At 30.6% G+C, this 14,859-nt stretch overlaps 3 protein-coding genes across 3 annotated transcripts in view; all 3 read right to left on the bottom strand.

The window, feature by feature from the left end:
* Window positions 1-14,859, bottom strand: part of LOC145318477 (uncharacterized) — a 195,931-nt gene that overhangs the window by 26,381 nt on the left and 154,691 nt on the right. The gene's annotated exons all lie outside the window — the stretch shown is intronic.
* Window positions 3,887-5,513, bottom strand: LOC145318476 (uncharacterized). Its single transcript, XM_080159745.1, has 2 exons — window positions 5,435-5,513; window positions 3,887-4,999 (listed from the first exon to the last, which is right to left on the bottom strand). The coding sequence occupies exon 2, from the start codon at window positions 4,972-4,974 to the stop codon at window positions 4,009-4,011; it is 966 nt and encodes a 321-aa protein (XP_080015871.1). The 5' UTR covers window positions 4,975-4,999; window positions 5,435-5,513; the 3' UTR covers window positions 3,887-4,008.
* On the bottom strand, window positions 10,711-12,376 carry LOC145320033 (uncharacterized). Its single transcript, XM_080162474.1, has 2 exons — window positions 12,299-12,376; window positions 10,711-11,744 (listed from the first exon to the last, which is right to left on the bottom strand). The coding sequence occupies exon 2, from the start codon at window positions 11,575-11,577 to the stop codon at window positions 10,855-10,857; it is 723 nt and encodes a 240-aa protein (XP_080018600.1). The 5' UTR covers window positions 11,578-11,744; window positions 12,299-12,376; the 3' UTR covers window positions 10,711-10,854.

Below are 14,859 nucleotides of genomic sequence, written 5' to 3'. Positions count from 1 at the left end.
ACCTATATTTGATATATGACACACAAACTTTAGAAACATGCACTTTTCTCCTGCGGGCCACCAACCTAGCCCGCTGGGGTTGGTACCCGACTCGCTGAATCATCATAAATAATCTCATTGTGTATAGGCACAGTGTATTCAAGGGAAAAAAAGCTAAGAAAAAGCAATTAAAAGTAAGTGTCTACATCAAATTACATTAAAATAGACCAATTGTTTAAGTTTCTAAATATAAAAAAAAGGCCTAAAAATCCCATTTTCTCAGGGTTTTTCTTACCTAACCTTACCAAAAAATTACATTTTCTGGATTTTTTGCCATTTTTAGATATAGCACCTATAGGACTAGGCTTATGTACCAAGTTTCAAGAATATAGCTCAATATTTAGACCCTTTTGCTCACTATTTAAGTTTAAATGTCATTACGCCCCCCCTCCCTTTAAATATGAGTAAATGATAAATATATATCGGTTGACAAAAATTAAAGAAGGTATTTTGGCATTCAAGACACCGACAGAAAATATATAAAAACAAAAAACATTATCTAAATGAATTATTTGATATAAAAATTATTTTTTTTATCAATTAGTATTCCTCAAACTTAGGTTAGGGTAAATTGGATTTGTACAAGCTTGCCCGGAAGGGTTAGCGCAACTTTAAGATTTATGTTTAAACAATAAACAAACAAAGTATATAAGATACTACTAAATTTTTTTTCAAAGAATTGTGATTTTTTTCTTTAAAGTTGTTTTTAGAGAAGTATTATTATTTACACATATTTTCAAATCTTAAATACAAAAATAAATAAAAAATGAAGTACTTGCCAAAAGATATTTACAATAATTTCGCAAACTAGGTTCATTCATTTATTAAACATTCTTATGTTTATCTACTTAAACAAATTCTTCACTCTCAATTTCTTCTTTCTCCTTTATTTCCTTTTTTATAATTACTTCCACACTCTCAGCCTCTACCTTTATAGATATAGGATCCTCATCAAGAGTTTTTTCTTCTTTCTTCTCTAGTTTGATATTAGCTTCACCACAATCAACAAAACTTGTAGAAGCAGAAGTTGGAACTTTATTCTTAGTAGATTCTAAGTTCTTGAGATGTCCAGCGGATTTATTATGTGTTGTCAGGTTTGAACTGGAGTAAAAAGATTTCTGACATAAGTCACAAGAGTATGGCTTCTCACTGGTGTGGATCCTTTTATATAAAGTTAATAAGCTTGATCGTGAGAAAGCTTTTTCACACAAATTACATTTGAATGGCTTAACACCTGTATGGATCCTCATATGACTTACCAAATGTTGTTGTAGTGTAAATGCATTTTCACAAAAATCACATTTGAATGGCTTCTCTCCTGTATGAATTCTCAGGTGTCTTGTTAAACTACTCTTTGTAGAGATTTCCTTGAAGCAGATATGACACTTGTGTAGAGTTAACGGCTCACCATGCTCAGTAAAATGATAATTCAAATCATACTTTGTACGGAAAGCTTTTTCACATGTATCACACGAGTATGGCTTCTCTCCTGTAAAAATTTTTTCATGCTTAATTAAGTTACCACTTTCTGAAAATGTCTTTTCACAAAGATCACATTTAAATGGCTTCTCTCCTGTATGAATTCTCATGTGTCTTATTAAACTACTCTTTGTAGAGAATTCCTTGCAGCAGATATGACACTTGTGTAGAGTTAACCCATTAGTGCCGAACCGGGCATAAAAACCCGGTACGGAAAATGAAAAAAAACCGGTTTCCGGCTTCATAATTGCATCATTCTCAGTATGAATCCCCCCTCTACTACCCTGGCTTTCATTTCCCCCTGGAGCAGGCAGTTTAGCTTACTTCCGTTTGCCGGTATAGCTCAACAAAATTTGAAAATCATGAAAATTCAAAATACCCCTTCTAACTTTTTTGTTTTTTTAGTAAAGTCGCTGATTTTTTTCGTGAAATCTAATGTTTATTGACAAGTACATCTATTTGTGAATTCGTTTTATTCAAATTATTATTTTTTATATGATTTTTTTATCGTTTTTTTACGCCCTATTATGACCCGGTTCGGCTTGGCCATAAATACCCGACAGTTTTAAAACCTGGCTTGGTTTCGGTTTTTATTACACGGTTTTAACTTTTCAACCAATAAAAATAACAGTTTACGTCATTAGTAAGGGTTTGAGCCACCCTAATAACCCTAGTAATCTCTATAGGTGTCACCCAACAGTTTTATTCTCGTTTTCTGATATGTAACACCCAAATTTTATGTGTTCTTTTTTTGTAGTGTGTGTCTTTTAAAACTTCGAGCAACGGGTTTTTTTACCCGAAAACGGCGGCACCTATAGCCGAAACACTAAATTTGAAATAAATCGCTTCGTATTATACTTGTAGCTCTATAGATTACATGAGGTTGTGTAGTTTTCAATTTCGGATCGTATCAAAGTTCTAAAAAGTGTTCATCTCACTTTTGGCGTTCAAAAATTACATTTTTCGATTTTTGGTCGAAATAACCGGGTTTTTACAGCAAAACCGGGTTTTAACGCCCAAAACGGGTAATAATGCCTGGTTGGTATTTATGGCCGAGCCGAACCGGTTTTTTTTGCAACTTTCCTGTGCACGCCACTAGAGCAAAACAAAAAAATACGAATTCCGTTTTGACCATTATAAAGCTTCCCTGAAACTTTCAGCTCGATCGGCCCATAAAAGTGGCGCTCGGCACTAATGGGTTAATTTACTAGAGTAGGGCTTCTCATGCTCAGTAAAATGATAATTCAAATCATACTTTGTACGGAAAGCTTTTTCACATATATCACACGAGTATGGCTTCTCTCCTGTATGAATTCTCATGTGTCTTATTAATCTACTCTTTGTAGAGAATTTCTTACACCTGGAATAAATCTCATTTAATGCAATGATTTTTTACCTTATTACTTCATATACTAAGGTTTCCGAACATCAGTCACTATGTAGGTATAAGTATTAGATGTACTCTAAAAACACCAAATTTTTTTCCAACTATCCTTCTTTATCCTCTCTCTCTCTAGTCACATGAGAGCACTCATCTATACATGACACACACAAAGTACCTAATACATAAAATAGTATCTTTTCAAAACAAATAAACTTATGAAAATAAACATATTTTAAAGAATCTTGGCAACTCGGGACTAAAAATCTGGTTTTAATCTTATAATTGTACATTTTATACCCAGGGAAATCTGTTTATAATGTGATGCGAGAAATAACTATTCTTGCCATTTCTCTTTGATGTAAATAAAAATTTGTAATAATTGAAAATTTAATTTTATCTCAAGCATTTTCCTCCTTGTAACCAACCCCTGTGTTGATTCTTTGGCTAATGCGAGACAAGTGCCGTTGCTTATAAAGAAACCTTCACTGTAACAAAGAGAAATACTGATTCAGCTAAAAAGATATTTTGTTCAAATATCTTAAAATAAAGTAATTAGCTCATAATAAAATTAATATTTAGCTTGTCTCGCAGGGGTTAGTTGTAAATAGGAAATCTAAAAAGATTCCAAATTGTCTGATTCTGCGAGAAATTATAAAAACAAATTCTGGTACAATTAACGAAATAAATCATATTTACCTGATTTATCTTAGGTATTTATTCAAATGAAGGCTGCAAGAATTCTCCTTTCATTTCATTGTGATCCATTATCTGAAAAAAATCAAAAGGTACAAAAAATGATTTTCTAAAAATTATCTTAAATAACCTAAAATATAGTCTAACATTAATAACAAGCCTAATAAATAAGGGGGTAAGCAAAAGTGACAAAATCCCCCCCCCCCCACTCTCCCTTTAATATTTACATTAAAATAACACAATATTTACAAAATTGAGTATCTAATATAAGAAAAACAATTGTTCATCATATTTAAATTTTATGTTGCATGATATCAATACAATCTTTATCCTCAATTTCCTCTTCTTCTATTTCCTGTTTTATAGTTTCTTCAACATTCTTAGCCTCCATGTTGATAGAGAGAGGATCTTCATCAAGACTTTCTTCTTTTTTTTATTTCCAGTTTAATATCAGATTCATCACAATCAACAAAACTGGTAGAAGTAGAAAGTTTCACTGTATTCATAGATGATTGTAACATATCAAGATGTGAGGCTGTTAAGTTGTGCAGAGACAAGTCTGAATTAGAGCAAAATGATTTTTTGCACAATTTACACTGGAATTGTTTCTCTCCTATGTGAAACATTTTGTGTGCAGTCAAATAGTTTAGCTGTGAGAATGATTTTTCACATATATTACAAGAGTATGGCTTTTTACTTGCTTTACCTTCTGTTAACTCTTTTATATGGATCCTTTTATGTACTGTTAACTCACTATTTGTGCGGAAAGGACTTTTACAGATTTTACAAGAGTAAGGCCTTTCACAAACCCTCTTATGGGCAGTCAAATGAACTTCTTGTGAGAATGATTTATTACATGAATAACAAGAGTAAGGCTTTTCTCCTGTGTGGATACTCTTATGGGCAGTCAAATGAGCTTCTTGTGAGAAAGCCGTATAACATGTATCACATTTGAATGGCTTCTCTCCTGTATGAATTCTCTTATGGACAATTAACTCACCATATGTACGGAAAGCTTTTTCACATCTATCACAAGAGTATGGCTTTTCTCCTGTATGAATCCGCGTATGTATATGTAATGCACTTTGTTGTGAGAAAGCCTTTTCACATGTATCACAAGAATATGGCTTCTCGCCTGTATGAATCTTCTTATGGACAATTAACTCACCATTTGAGCGGAAAGCTTTCTCACATGTATTACAAGAGAATGGCTTCTCTCCTGTATGGATTCTCTTATGGACAGTTAATGTACCTTGTTGTGAGAACGCTTTTTCACAGGAATCGCATTTAAATGGCTTCTCTCCTGTATGAATTCTCATATGTCTTGTTAAGTCTCTCTTTATAGAAAATTCCTTGCAGCAGATATGACACTTGTTCATGATGGATCTTTAGTTGTTCTTGCACCTGGAATTAATAATATTTAATGTAATACTTGTGTAGAGTTGAAAATAAAAAATTAAAGCAACATTATTTTTAATAGCTATTTTATATGTAGGGTGTGTCCGTCACTATGTAGGTAAAAGTATTCCAGATGTACTCTATAAAAACTCTCCTCTGATATCTAATTATTATCCCACTTTCTCTTCTATCCACTTACATGTACTTGTCTTATTACCAAATCTACTTCTGATGTTTTATTTAATTACTATCTTTAGCTTTAATTTTAAATACATACTATAGAAAACAATCATCCCAAACCCCAACTGTTTTTTTAATGATATTTTTGTTACAGCAAACTAATTCACTTTTATGACAGACAGATACACATACTTTATCTTAAATATTAAGATTTTAAAGATTCTGCTACATAATATTTGTATTATATATAAGCTGACTTACTTGACTTTGTAAACTCAAATAATTTGTTTGTTCTTTCTATTTATAACCATTGAGTCTCAATTCATTTTTTATACAGTCTGAAAATAAATATAATAATAATTTTACAAGTAACACAATTTTAATTATAAGAACTAATTGAAAATAAGAAATAATAAAAATTAGAAATGGTAGAAATACCTTGCTCAATAGGATAGAAAAATGTATAAACAGAAACGGTAACTAAATGATTTGGTGGAAATATATTTAATTTTTTAATTTTATATCAATTAGTATTCCTCAATTTTAGGTTAGGGTAAATTGGGTATGTATATGTACAAGGTAGCCCCACAGGGTTGGGCCAACAAAGATTTATGATTAAACAATAAAGCAAACAAAGTATATAAGATACTATAATGTACCGATTTACACATTTTTACAAACAACGTTTTTTTTCCAAAGAATTAAGATTTTGTTCTTGAAATAGTTTTAGAGAAGCAATATAATTTACACATACTACCTATTAAATCTTAAATACAAACATAAATAAACATAATTAAACACTTTTTAGAAAACATTTACAACAAACTTTCATTTCTATCTCCTTAAACAAATTTTTCACTCTCAATTCCTTCTTCCTCTTTTATAATTACTTCCACACTCTTATCCTCAATCTTTATAAATATAGGATCCTCATCAAGAGTTTCTTCTTCTTTTAGCTTCACCACAATCAACAAAACTGGTAGAAGCTACAGTAGATTCAAACTTCCTAAGATGTTCAGGTGAACTATTATGTCTTGACAAGGATGAACTTAAGTAATAAGATTTCTGACATAATAGACAAGAGTATGGCCTTTCTCCTGTACAGAATTGCGGTGAGAAAGCTTTTTCAGCTTTATCACCGGAATGTAGCATTTCTCCTGAATGAATCATTTTATGAATTCTTAAATCACTATTTGAACGGAAAGCTTTCTCACATTTATCACAAGAGTATGACTTATGGGTCCTCTTATGGGCCTTTACCTTACTTCTTGTACAGAAAGTTTTTTCCACATGTATCACAAGAGTATGGCTTCTCTCCTGTATGGATCCTCTTATGTTCAGTTAAACTACCTCGTTGTGTCTTTCCACATGTATCACAGGAATATGGCTTCTCTCCTGTATGGATCTTATTATGTTCAGTTAAATTACCTCGTTGTGTAAAAGTCTTATTACATGTATCACAAGAGTATGGCTTCTCTCCTGTATGGATCTTATTATGTTCAGTTAAATTACCTCGTTGTGTGAAAGTCTTATTACATGTATCACAAGAGTATGGCTTCTCTCCTGTATGGATCCTCTTATGTTCAGTTAAACTACCTCGTTGTGTCTTTCCACATGTATCACAGGAATATGGCTTCTCTCCTGTATGGATCTTATTATGTTCAGTTAAATTACCTCGTTGTGTAAAAGTCTTATTACATGTATCACAAGAGTATGGCTTCTCTCCTGTATGGATCTTATTATGTTCAGTTAAATTACCTCGTTGTGTGAAAGTCTTATTACATGTATCACAAGAGTATGGCTTCTCTCCTGTATGGATCCTCTTATGTTCAGTTAAACTACCTCGTTGTGTCTTTCCACATGTATCACAGGAATATGGCTTCTCTCCTGTATGGATCTTATTATGTTCAGTTAAATTACCTCGTTGTGTGAAAGTCTTATTACATGTATCACAAGAGTATGGCTTCTCTCCTGTATGGATCCTCATGTGTAATGTCAAACTACTCTTTCTAAAGAATTCCTTGCTACAGATATGACACTTGTTCATAATGGATTCTTAATTGTTCTTGCACCTGGAATAAACAATATTTAATGTAATAGTTAAATAGGAAATAATGGTTTTAGATCTTATTATTTCATTAACTGTTTTTAAAATAACAAGGCTACTCTATAATAAAGGTCTCCACACATCAGTCAATATTTAGGAATAATTATTAGATGTACTCTATATCCCTTAATCTCTTCATGTGGAAGTGCCCACTTATATGCAATATACATGACGCAAACAATCCTAGCAATCCATATAAACTATGATAACAATCATGCTTTTAAAAATGTTTTTGCTTGTTGTGTTTTGTTAAGGACAAAATTATCCTTGTACATATTAAAAACTAACTTACTTTGATTCTTAACTCAAAATTGAAGTTTTATTTTTCTTTTTTTTTCAATTGACTTCAGCTTTGTACTCTTCAGTCCATTTATTATTCTGTCTGAAAAAAATTATATGATTATTATTTTACAAATAACACAAGTCTAATAATGAAAGGGGTAATTGTGAAAATAGTTGAATTTGTTATTTCTATCTAGATAGCTAATCTAGAGATTAATAGACCAAGATCCTACCTAAGTAAGAATACATCCATAGACTAGATATAAGAAGAAATCGATATAATAGATGAAGTAGAGAGGCTTCTTTTTGATGTTTTAATAGACCAAGAAATATATCTAATGAAAATGATGTTGTCCATCTGGATGAATGATTACACTGTGATCTTGAGGTGAGTCATGCTACTTTATTTGTCTTTCGTTAGTTGCACAAAATTAATTTCAACTTGAATTTAGTGAACCACATATTTATTCCCGTTCAATGGTTTAAACTACATTTGAATAATGAATATATATGAAAGGATTTAAAAGGGGGGGGGGGGAAGGGTAAAATGTGATAGCTCTTTACCTGCATACGAGCAATTTTATTTTGGGCGCAACTCCCTTAGTTTTAGAGATAAAAAAACAGCATGGCCTCAAATTATTCCAAATTAATTTATTCGTCAAGAAATGCAATAAAAAATTATTTTGGGCAGCGGCGGAAAACAGCAGTTGACGGCGGAAGCGGCGGTATCGCCGCCATTTTTTATTCAAATTTTTTAACTGACAAACCTAAAAAGAAACCTAAAAAGATTTCGTTTCAATATCTTTTAAAGCACAGGAGAAGCACTGAATTTAAGATAAACTTTGATAAACAAGAATTTGAAAAAAATGATTAGTCCCCCAGCCGCGCAGGGTTGCTTGTAAGGGGAAACTTTTTGAAAAAAATAACATGGTCTCAAATGATTTCAAATTACCTAATTCGGCGAGAAATGCAATAAATTTTGGCGGGGGCGGAAAATTGCGGTGAGACGTTTTTTTTGAAAGATATCAAAACTTTGGGTAATTAGTGACACAACCAAAAAAAAAAAAGATTTCACTCAATTATCTCTAAAACTAAGGGAGTAGCGCCAAAAATAAAATTGCTGGTATGCCGTGCAAAGAGTCACCACAATTTATCCCCCCCCCCCTTTTCTACCCATATTCTACAAAAACAATTAAAAGATTCACTACTTTAAGTAACTCATTAAATGCACTATGTGAAAAAAATAACTTGTGAAATTTAAAAAAAAGAATTAAAGATGGTATATGGTCATCAAACTTAGAAATGAAAAGTTTGTCTCAAAAAGTAGTCTTAGCATCAACAAAATTTTACCTGAGATAATATGACAAGAAAGAGCATTTACAAAAATAGACTTGGTGAAGAAAGTCATCTCATACCATCTTTTCTCATCAAAATAATATATACATATATTGGTTCAATAAAGGCTTCAATTCAAATAATTCTTTATTCAAATCATTTCATTTCATTATTGTATCTGAAAAATTATAGGTATGTTGCAACACACCCCACCCGAAGGCGTGTTAGGTTAGAAAAAACCCCCCGCAGAAACGGTTTACACAGGATGTACTGGGACCTTATGGTGGTTTCAGAACATGCTTTCCCTAAATTGAGTTAGTACCTTCCCATAGTTGAAAATTTTAAAATTACTTTTGGTGATCAAATATTACTTTTATTTTTAGACTACCTTCACCTAACCTGCTTTATTGTCTTATTTTGTCTTTCATGTTTATCATGCAAATTCGCTGACATTTCAGTTGAAATGACAGATATTGGAGCTTTCTAAAAAGGTCTCTAACATTTTTCTAGCTCTAATACTTTTTTAGATATCTTATTTCAAAGTATTGCTGTAAAATCATCTTTTACACAGCAAAAAGTTGAAATATAAAATTAGTTATTTTAGAGTAAATTACATGTATCTTCATATAATTCACTAAAATTTTGCTCCAAATTGACCAAATTGGACAATTTGTGGGTCCTCTTATGTTGAGTTAACTCACCCTTTGAACGGAAAGCTTTTTCACATGTATCACAAGAGTATGGTTTTTCACCTGTATGGATTCTTCTGTGTTTTGTTAAGGAACTACTGACTACAAATGACTTTACACATGTATCACACTTGAATGGCTTCTCACCTGTATGTATTTCTAGCTGGGCATTAGTGGCAGCAACTCCCACAGGTTCGCTTCCAACACAAAGTTGTTTACCACCATAGGTTGGATTCTCTACAGATACCTAAATAAAAAATAACTCTATGGCTTGAAATGACGCAACTTTTAAAAATATCTAGAAATAGCATATGTTAAATATTGAGTAAATTGTTAAATTGTTAAAAACGCAATTTAACAGTAATTTAAAGGTGCATTATAAAGGGGGAGGTCCACAAAATGCATTTTAATTCAAATATGGTGATAGAATTTTGATATCATAAAAAAGTTGCAAAAGAGTTGAAAATCGACATGGAAGTGCGAATAAAACTGTTATAGGAATCACCATGCAAAGTTTGAAATAAATAGGACAATTCTAACATGTATAAATTAACAAAATCAGCAATCTATTATGGAAGGATCGACTCTAATTACTAAAAAGATTTGCTTTTAAAATAATTACCCATGAGAAATGGTCAGTACATAGAAATGAATTAGTGTTAGGTTTCCACTCTGGTCCTCTATTCACAGCTTCTATCCACCTGTATGTGTAGTTAGCAGGGAAGCTATGTAATATTACACCATCTCCTGTAGTCTTTCCACATCCAAAGACCGCACATTTTCGAAGCCTAGGCATTGTCTGAAATTATTGTTAAATGAAAGTTAAAATGCATGTTGTGAATTTACATCTTTACATTCAAAATACATCCCAATAGTCTTTTCTCTACTCACTAACCTATGGCCTCACTTCAATTCTTAACCCAATAACTAAAGAGTGTCCAAAGACCTGTTTTAATTTGTGATATTTTTATTATTCCATGTAATCATATTTCATTTTCTTGTTCTGAAAAATATAAAAAATAATCAAGAAATAAAAAATGATATGTACAGAAAACAAACAGGAATTACAGATTTAAACAGAGTGATAACTTAAGAATCCATATGTAATCAATTAAAAAATGTGTAAGAAAATAAAAAGAGTGAAAAAAGTCTTGAAAAAAATAACTTATAATATATTGTCTTTTTTTTACAACAATTTCGTTTACCGAAAATGATCTCTCTAATGAATGGATATTTTATTTTTGGATAAAATTCTTACTAACATAGAGTTAATCATATTCAATCTTGTGTTCAAGAATGTCAATACTATTTTTATAATCCTCATCAGGATTCTGTTCACAAGAAAGAGAATTTCTATCCTGAATTTTTTCTCCCCCTTTCTCTTGTTTAATAGTTTCTTCAACATTCTGATCCTCCATGTTGATAGAGAGAGGATCCTCATCAAGAGTTTCTTCTTCTTTTATTTCTAGTTTAACATCAGCTTCACCACAATTAACAAAACTGGTAGAAGCAGATGGTGGAACTGTATTCTTGGTTGATTCTAACTTCTTGAGATGTCCAGCTGTTTTATTATGTATTGCCAGGTTTGAACTAGAAAAATAAAATGTCTGGCATATTTCACAAGAGTATGGCTTCTCTCCTGTATGGATCCTTTTATGAACATTTAAATCCCTTTGTTGTAAGAAAGCCTTTTCACATGTATCACAAGAGAAAGGTTTCTCCCCTGTATGGATCCTTTTATGAAATGTTAGCTGAGAATTTGTATAGAAAGCCTTTTCACATGTATCACAAGAGTATGGCTTTTCTATTGTATGGATCCTCTTGTGGACAGTTAACTCTTTATTTGTATGAAAAGCTTTTTTACATGTATCACAAGAGTATGGCTTCTCTCCTGTATGGATCCTCTTGTGGTCCTTTAATACTATCTTGCAAGAAAGTCTTTTCACAAGTATCACAAGAGTATGGCTTCTCTCCTTTATGGATCCTCTCATGGACTATTAAATGACCTTGTTGTGAGAAAGCCTTATCACATTTTTCACATTTGAATGGCTTCTCTCCTGAATGAATTCTCAAATGTCTTGTTAAACTACCCTTTGTAGAGAATTCCTTGCAGCAGATATGACACTTGTTCATGGTGGATTCTTAGTTGATCTTGCACCTAGAATAAATAGTATATAATGTAATACTTGTATAGAAATGGAAATAACAATTTTTAGCCTTAAAATTTATAATCATTTCAAATACTGTAAATACTGGTAAAACAGTTTTGGTATATCAGTTACTCTAAATATAATTTAAGTCTATCCGTATGTCTGTTTATGAAAACTAACTCCATACAACTTATTTAGTCTTGCTACTCTATATTTTAGGTGTGCCATACATCTGTCAATATGTAGGTAAAAGCATTACAGATATATCTTCTATATGAAAACTCTCCTCTTAGATCTAATTCTAATCCCACTTTCTCTTCCACTACATGTACATAACTATAGTATTATTACCCGATCTACTTTTCATGTTATATCAAATGTCCATCTTCAGCTTTTATTTAAAATACATACTATAGAAAACAACCATCCCAACCCCAACTTTTGCTTACAGAAAACTAATTCACTTTTTATGACTGACAGATAGACAGACATCCTACACCTTTAATATTGATATTCTAAAGATTCTACTACATAATATTTGTAATATAGAAATCTAACTTACTTTACTTTGCTAAAAGAAAATAATTCGTTTGTTCTTTCTTTTTACAATCATTGTGTCAATTCATTATATATTCAGTCTGAAAATAGATAAGAAGTAATTTTACAAGTAACACAATTCTAATAATGAGATCTAATTTTTTAAATATAAGAAAATAAATTAGGGAACAAAAGTTGAAACATAATAATTTTTTACAATCTATCTATATATCTATCTATCTATCTATCTATCTATCTATCTATCTATCTATCTATCTATCTATCTATCTATCTATCTATCTATCTATCTATCTATCTATCTATCTATCTATCTATCTATCTATCTATCTATCTATCTATCTATCTATCTATCTATCTATCTATCTATCTATCTATCTATCTATCTATCTATCTATCTATCTATCTATCTATCTATCTATCTATCTATCTATCTATCTATCTATCTATCTATCTATCTATCTATCTATCTATCTATCTATCTATCTATCTATCTATCTATCTATCTATCTATCTATCTATCTATCTATCTATCTATCTATCTATCTATCTATCTCTCTATCTATCTATCAATCTATCAATCTATCTATCTATCTATCTATCTATCTATCTATCTATCTATCTATCTACCTATCTATCTATCTATCTATCTATCTATCTATCTATCTATCTATCTATCTATCTATCTATCTATCTATCTATCTATCTATCTATCTATCTATCTATCTATCTATCTATCTATCTATCTATCTATCTATCTATCTATCTATCTATCTATCTATCTATCTATCTATCTATCTATCTATCTATCTATCTATCTATCTATCTATCTATCTATCTATCTATCTATCTATCTATCTATCTATCTATCTATCTATCTATCTATCTATCTATCTATCTATCTATCTATCTATCTATCTATCTATCTATCTATCTATCTATCTATCTATCTATCTATCAATCTATCAATCTATCTATCTATCTATCTATCTATCTATCTATCTATCTACCTATCTATCTATCTATCTATCTATCTATCTATCTATCTATCTATCTATCTATCTATCTATCTATCTATCTATCTATCTATCTATCTATCTATCTATCTATCTATCTATCTATCTATCTATCTATCTATCTATCTATCTATCTATCTATCTATCTATCTATCTATCTATCTATCTATCTATCTATCTATCTATCTATCTATCTATCTATCTATCTATCTATCTATCTATCTATCTATCTATCTATCTATCTATCTATCTATCTATCTATCTATCTATCTATCTATCTATCTATCAATCTATCAATCTATCTATCTATCTACCTATCTATCTATCTATCTATCTATCTATCTACCTATCTATCTATCTATCTATCTATCTATCTATCTATCTATCTATCTATTTATCTATCTATCTATCTATCTATCTATCTATCTATCTATCTATTTATCTATCTATCTATCTATCTATCTATCTATCTATCTATCTATCTATCTATCTATCTATCTATCTATCTATCTATCTATCTATCTATCTATCTATCTATCTATCTATCTATCTATCTATCTATCTATCTATCTATCTATCTATCTATCTATCTATCTATCTATATATCTATCTATCTATCTATCTATCTATCTATCTATCTATCTATCTATCAATCTATCAATCTATCTATCTATCTATCTATCTATCTATCTATCTATCTACCTATCTATCTATCTATCTATCTATCTATCTATCTATCTATCTATCTATCTATCTATCTATCTATCTATCTATCTATCTATCTATCTATCTATCTATCTATCTATCTATCTATCTATCTATCTATATATCTATCTATCTATCTATCTATCTATCTATCTATCTATCTATCTATCTATCTATCTATCTATCTATCTATCTATCTATCTATCTATCTATCTATCTATCTATCTATCTATCTATCTATCTATCTATCTATCTATCTATCTATCTATATATCTATCTATCTATCTATCTATCTATCTATCTATCTATCTATCTATCTATCTATCTATCTATCTGTTATTTGAGGTTATCGTTATATCTTTAATTCTAAATATTGTCTGAAATTATAGTACAACAAAGATGACAACATCCATAAAAGCGAAACACTGAAACAGTAGGACAAACGGACATTAACACTTGTATAGTGTCTGAACTGAATAATCAGAATATAAAAGTATAATAGTCGAAGCAAAATTGTAAGTAAATTTGTTGAAAAACTGCTTGATACAGGATAATGTTTATGGACATACTTACATTCTTATGACTTGATTATAGAGTTGCTTCGCTTATAATATTGTACTTTGTTGTCCCAGGAATCAATATACCAAAAATCAGATCAAACGGATATTTAGATCACATAAAAACTTGTTGTTAAAAAAGTAGAAAAATCAACATGTTTAAAATGGACGTACGGACATTCTGGTAATGATTATAGAGTTGCTACGCTTTCTAAATGGTTCCTAACTACTAGAGGAATCATCATGCAAAGTTTGAAATTGATAGGACAATTCTAACATGCCTAAATTAA

The sequence above is a fragment of the Acartia tonsa genome, chromosome 5 (genome assembly GCF_053477335.1).
Source record: "Acartia tonsa isolate MP-2025a chromosome 5, ASM5347733v1, whole genome shotgun sequence".
In the NCBI taxonomy this organism is placed as follows: Eukaryota; Metazoa; Arthropoda; class Copepoda; order Calanoida; family Acartiidae; genus Acartia; species Acartia tonsa.
This window is presented reverse-complemented; position numbering and strand designations above follow the sequence as displayed.

What these genes read in the sequence shown, in the direction of transcription:
- LOC145318476 (XM_080159745.1), bottom strand. Translation starts at nt 4,974, where the DNA reads ATGAACAAGTGTCATATCTGCTGCAAGGAATTTTCTATAAAGAGAGAC.
- LOC145320033 (XM_080162474.1), bottom strand. Translation starts at nt 11,577, where the DNA reads ATGAGAGGATCCATAAAGGAGAGAAGCCATACTCTTGTGATACTTGTG.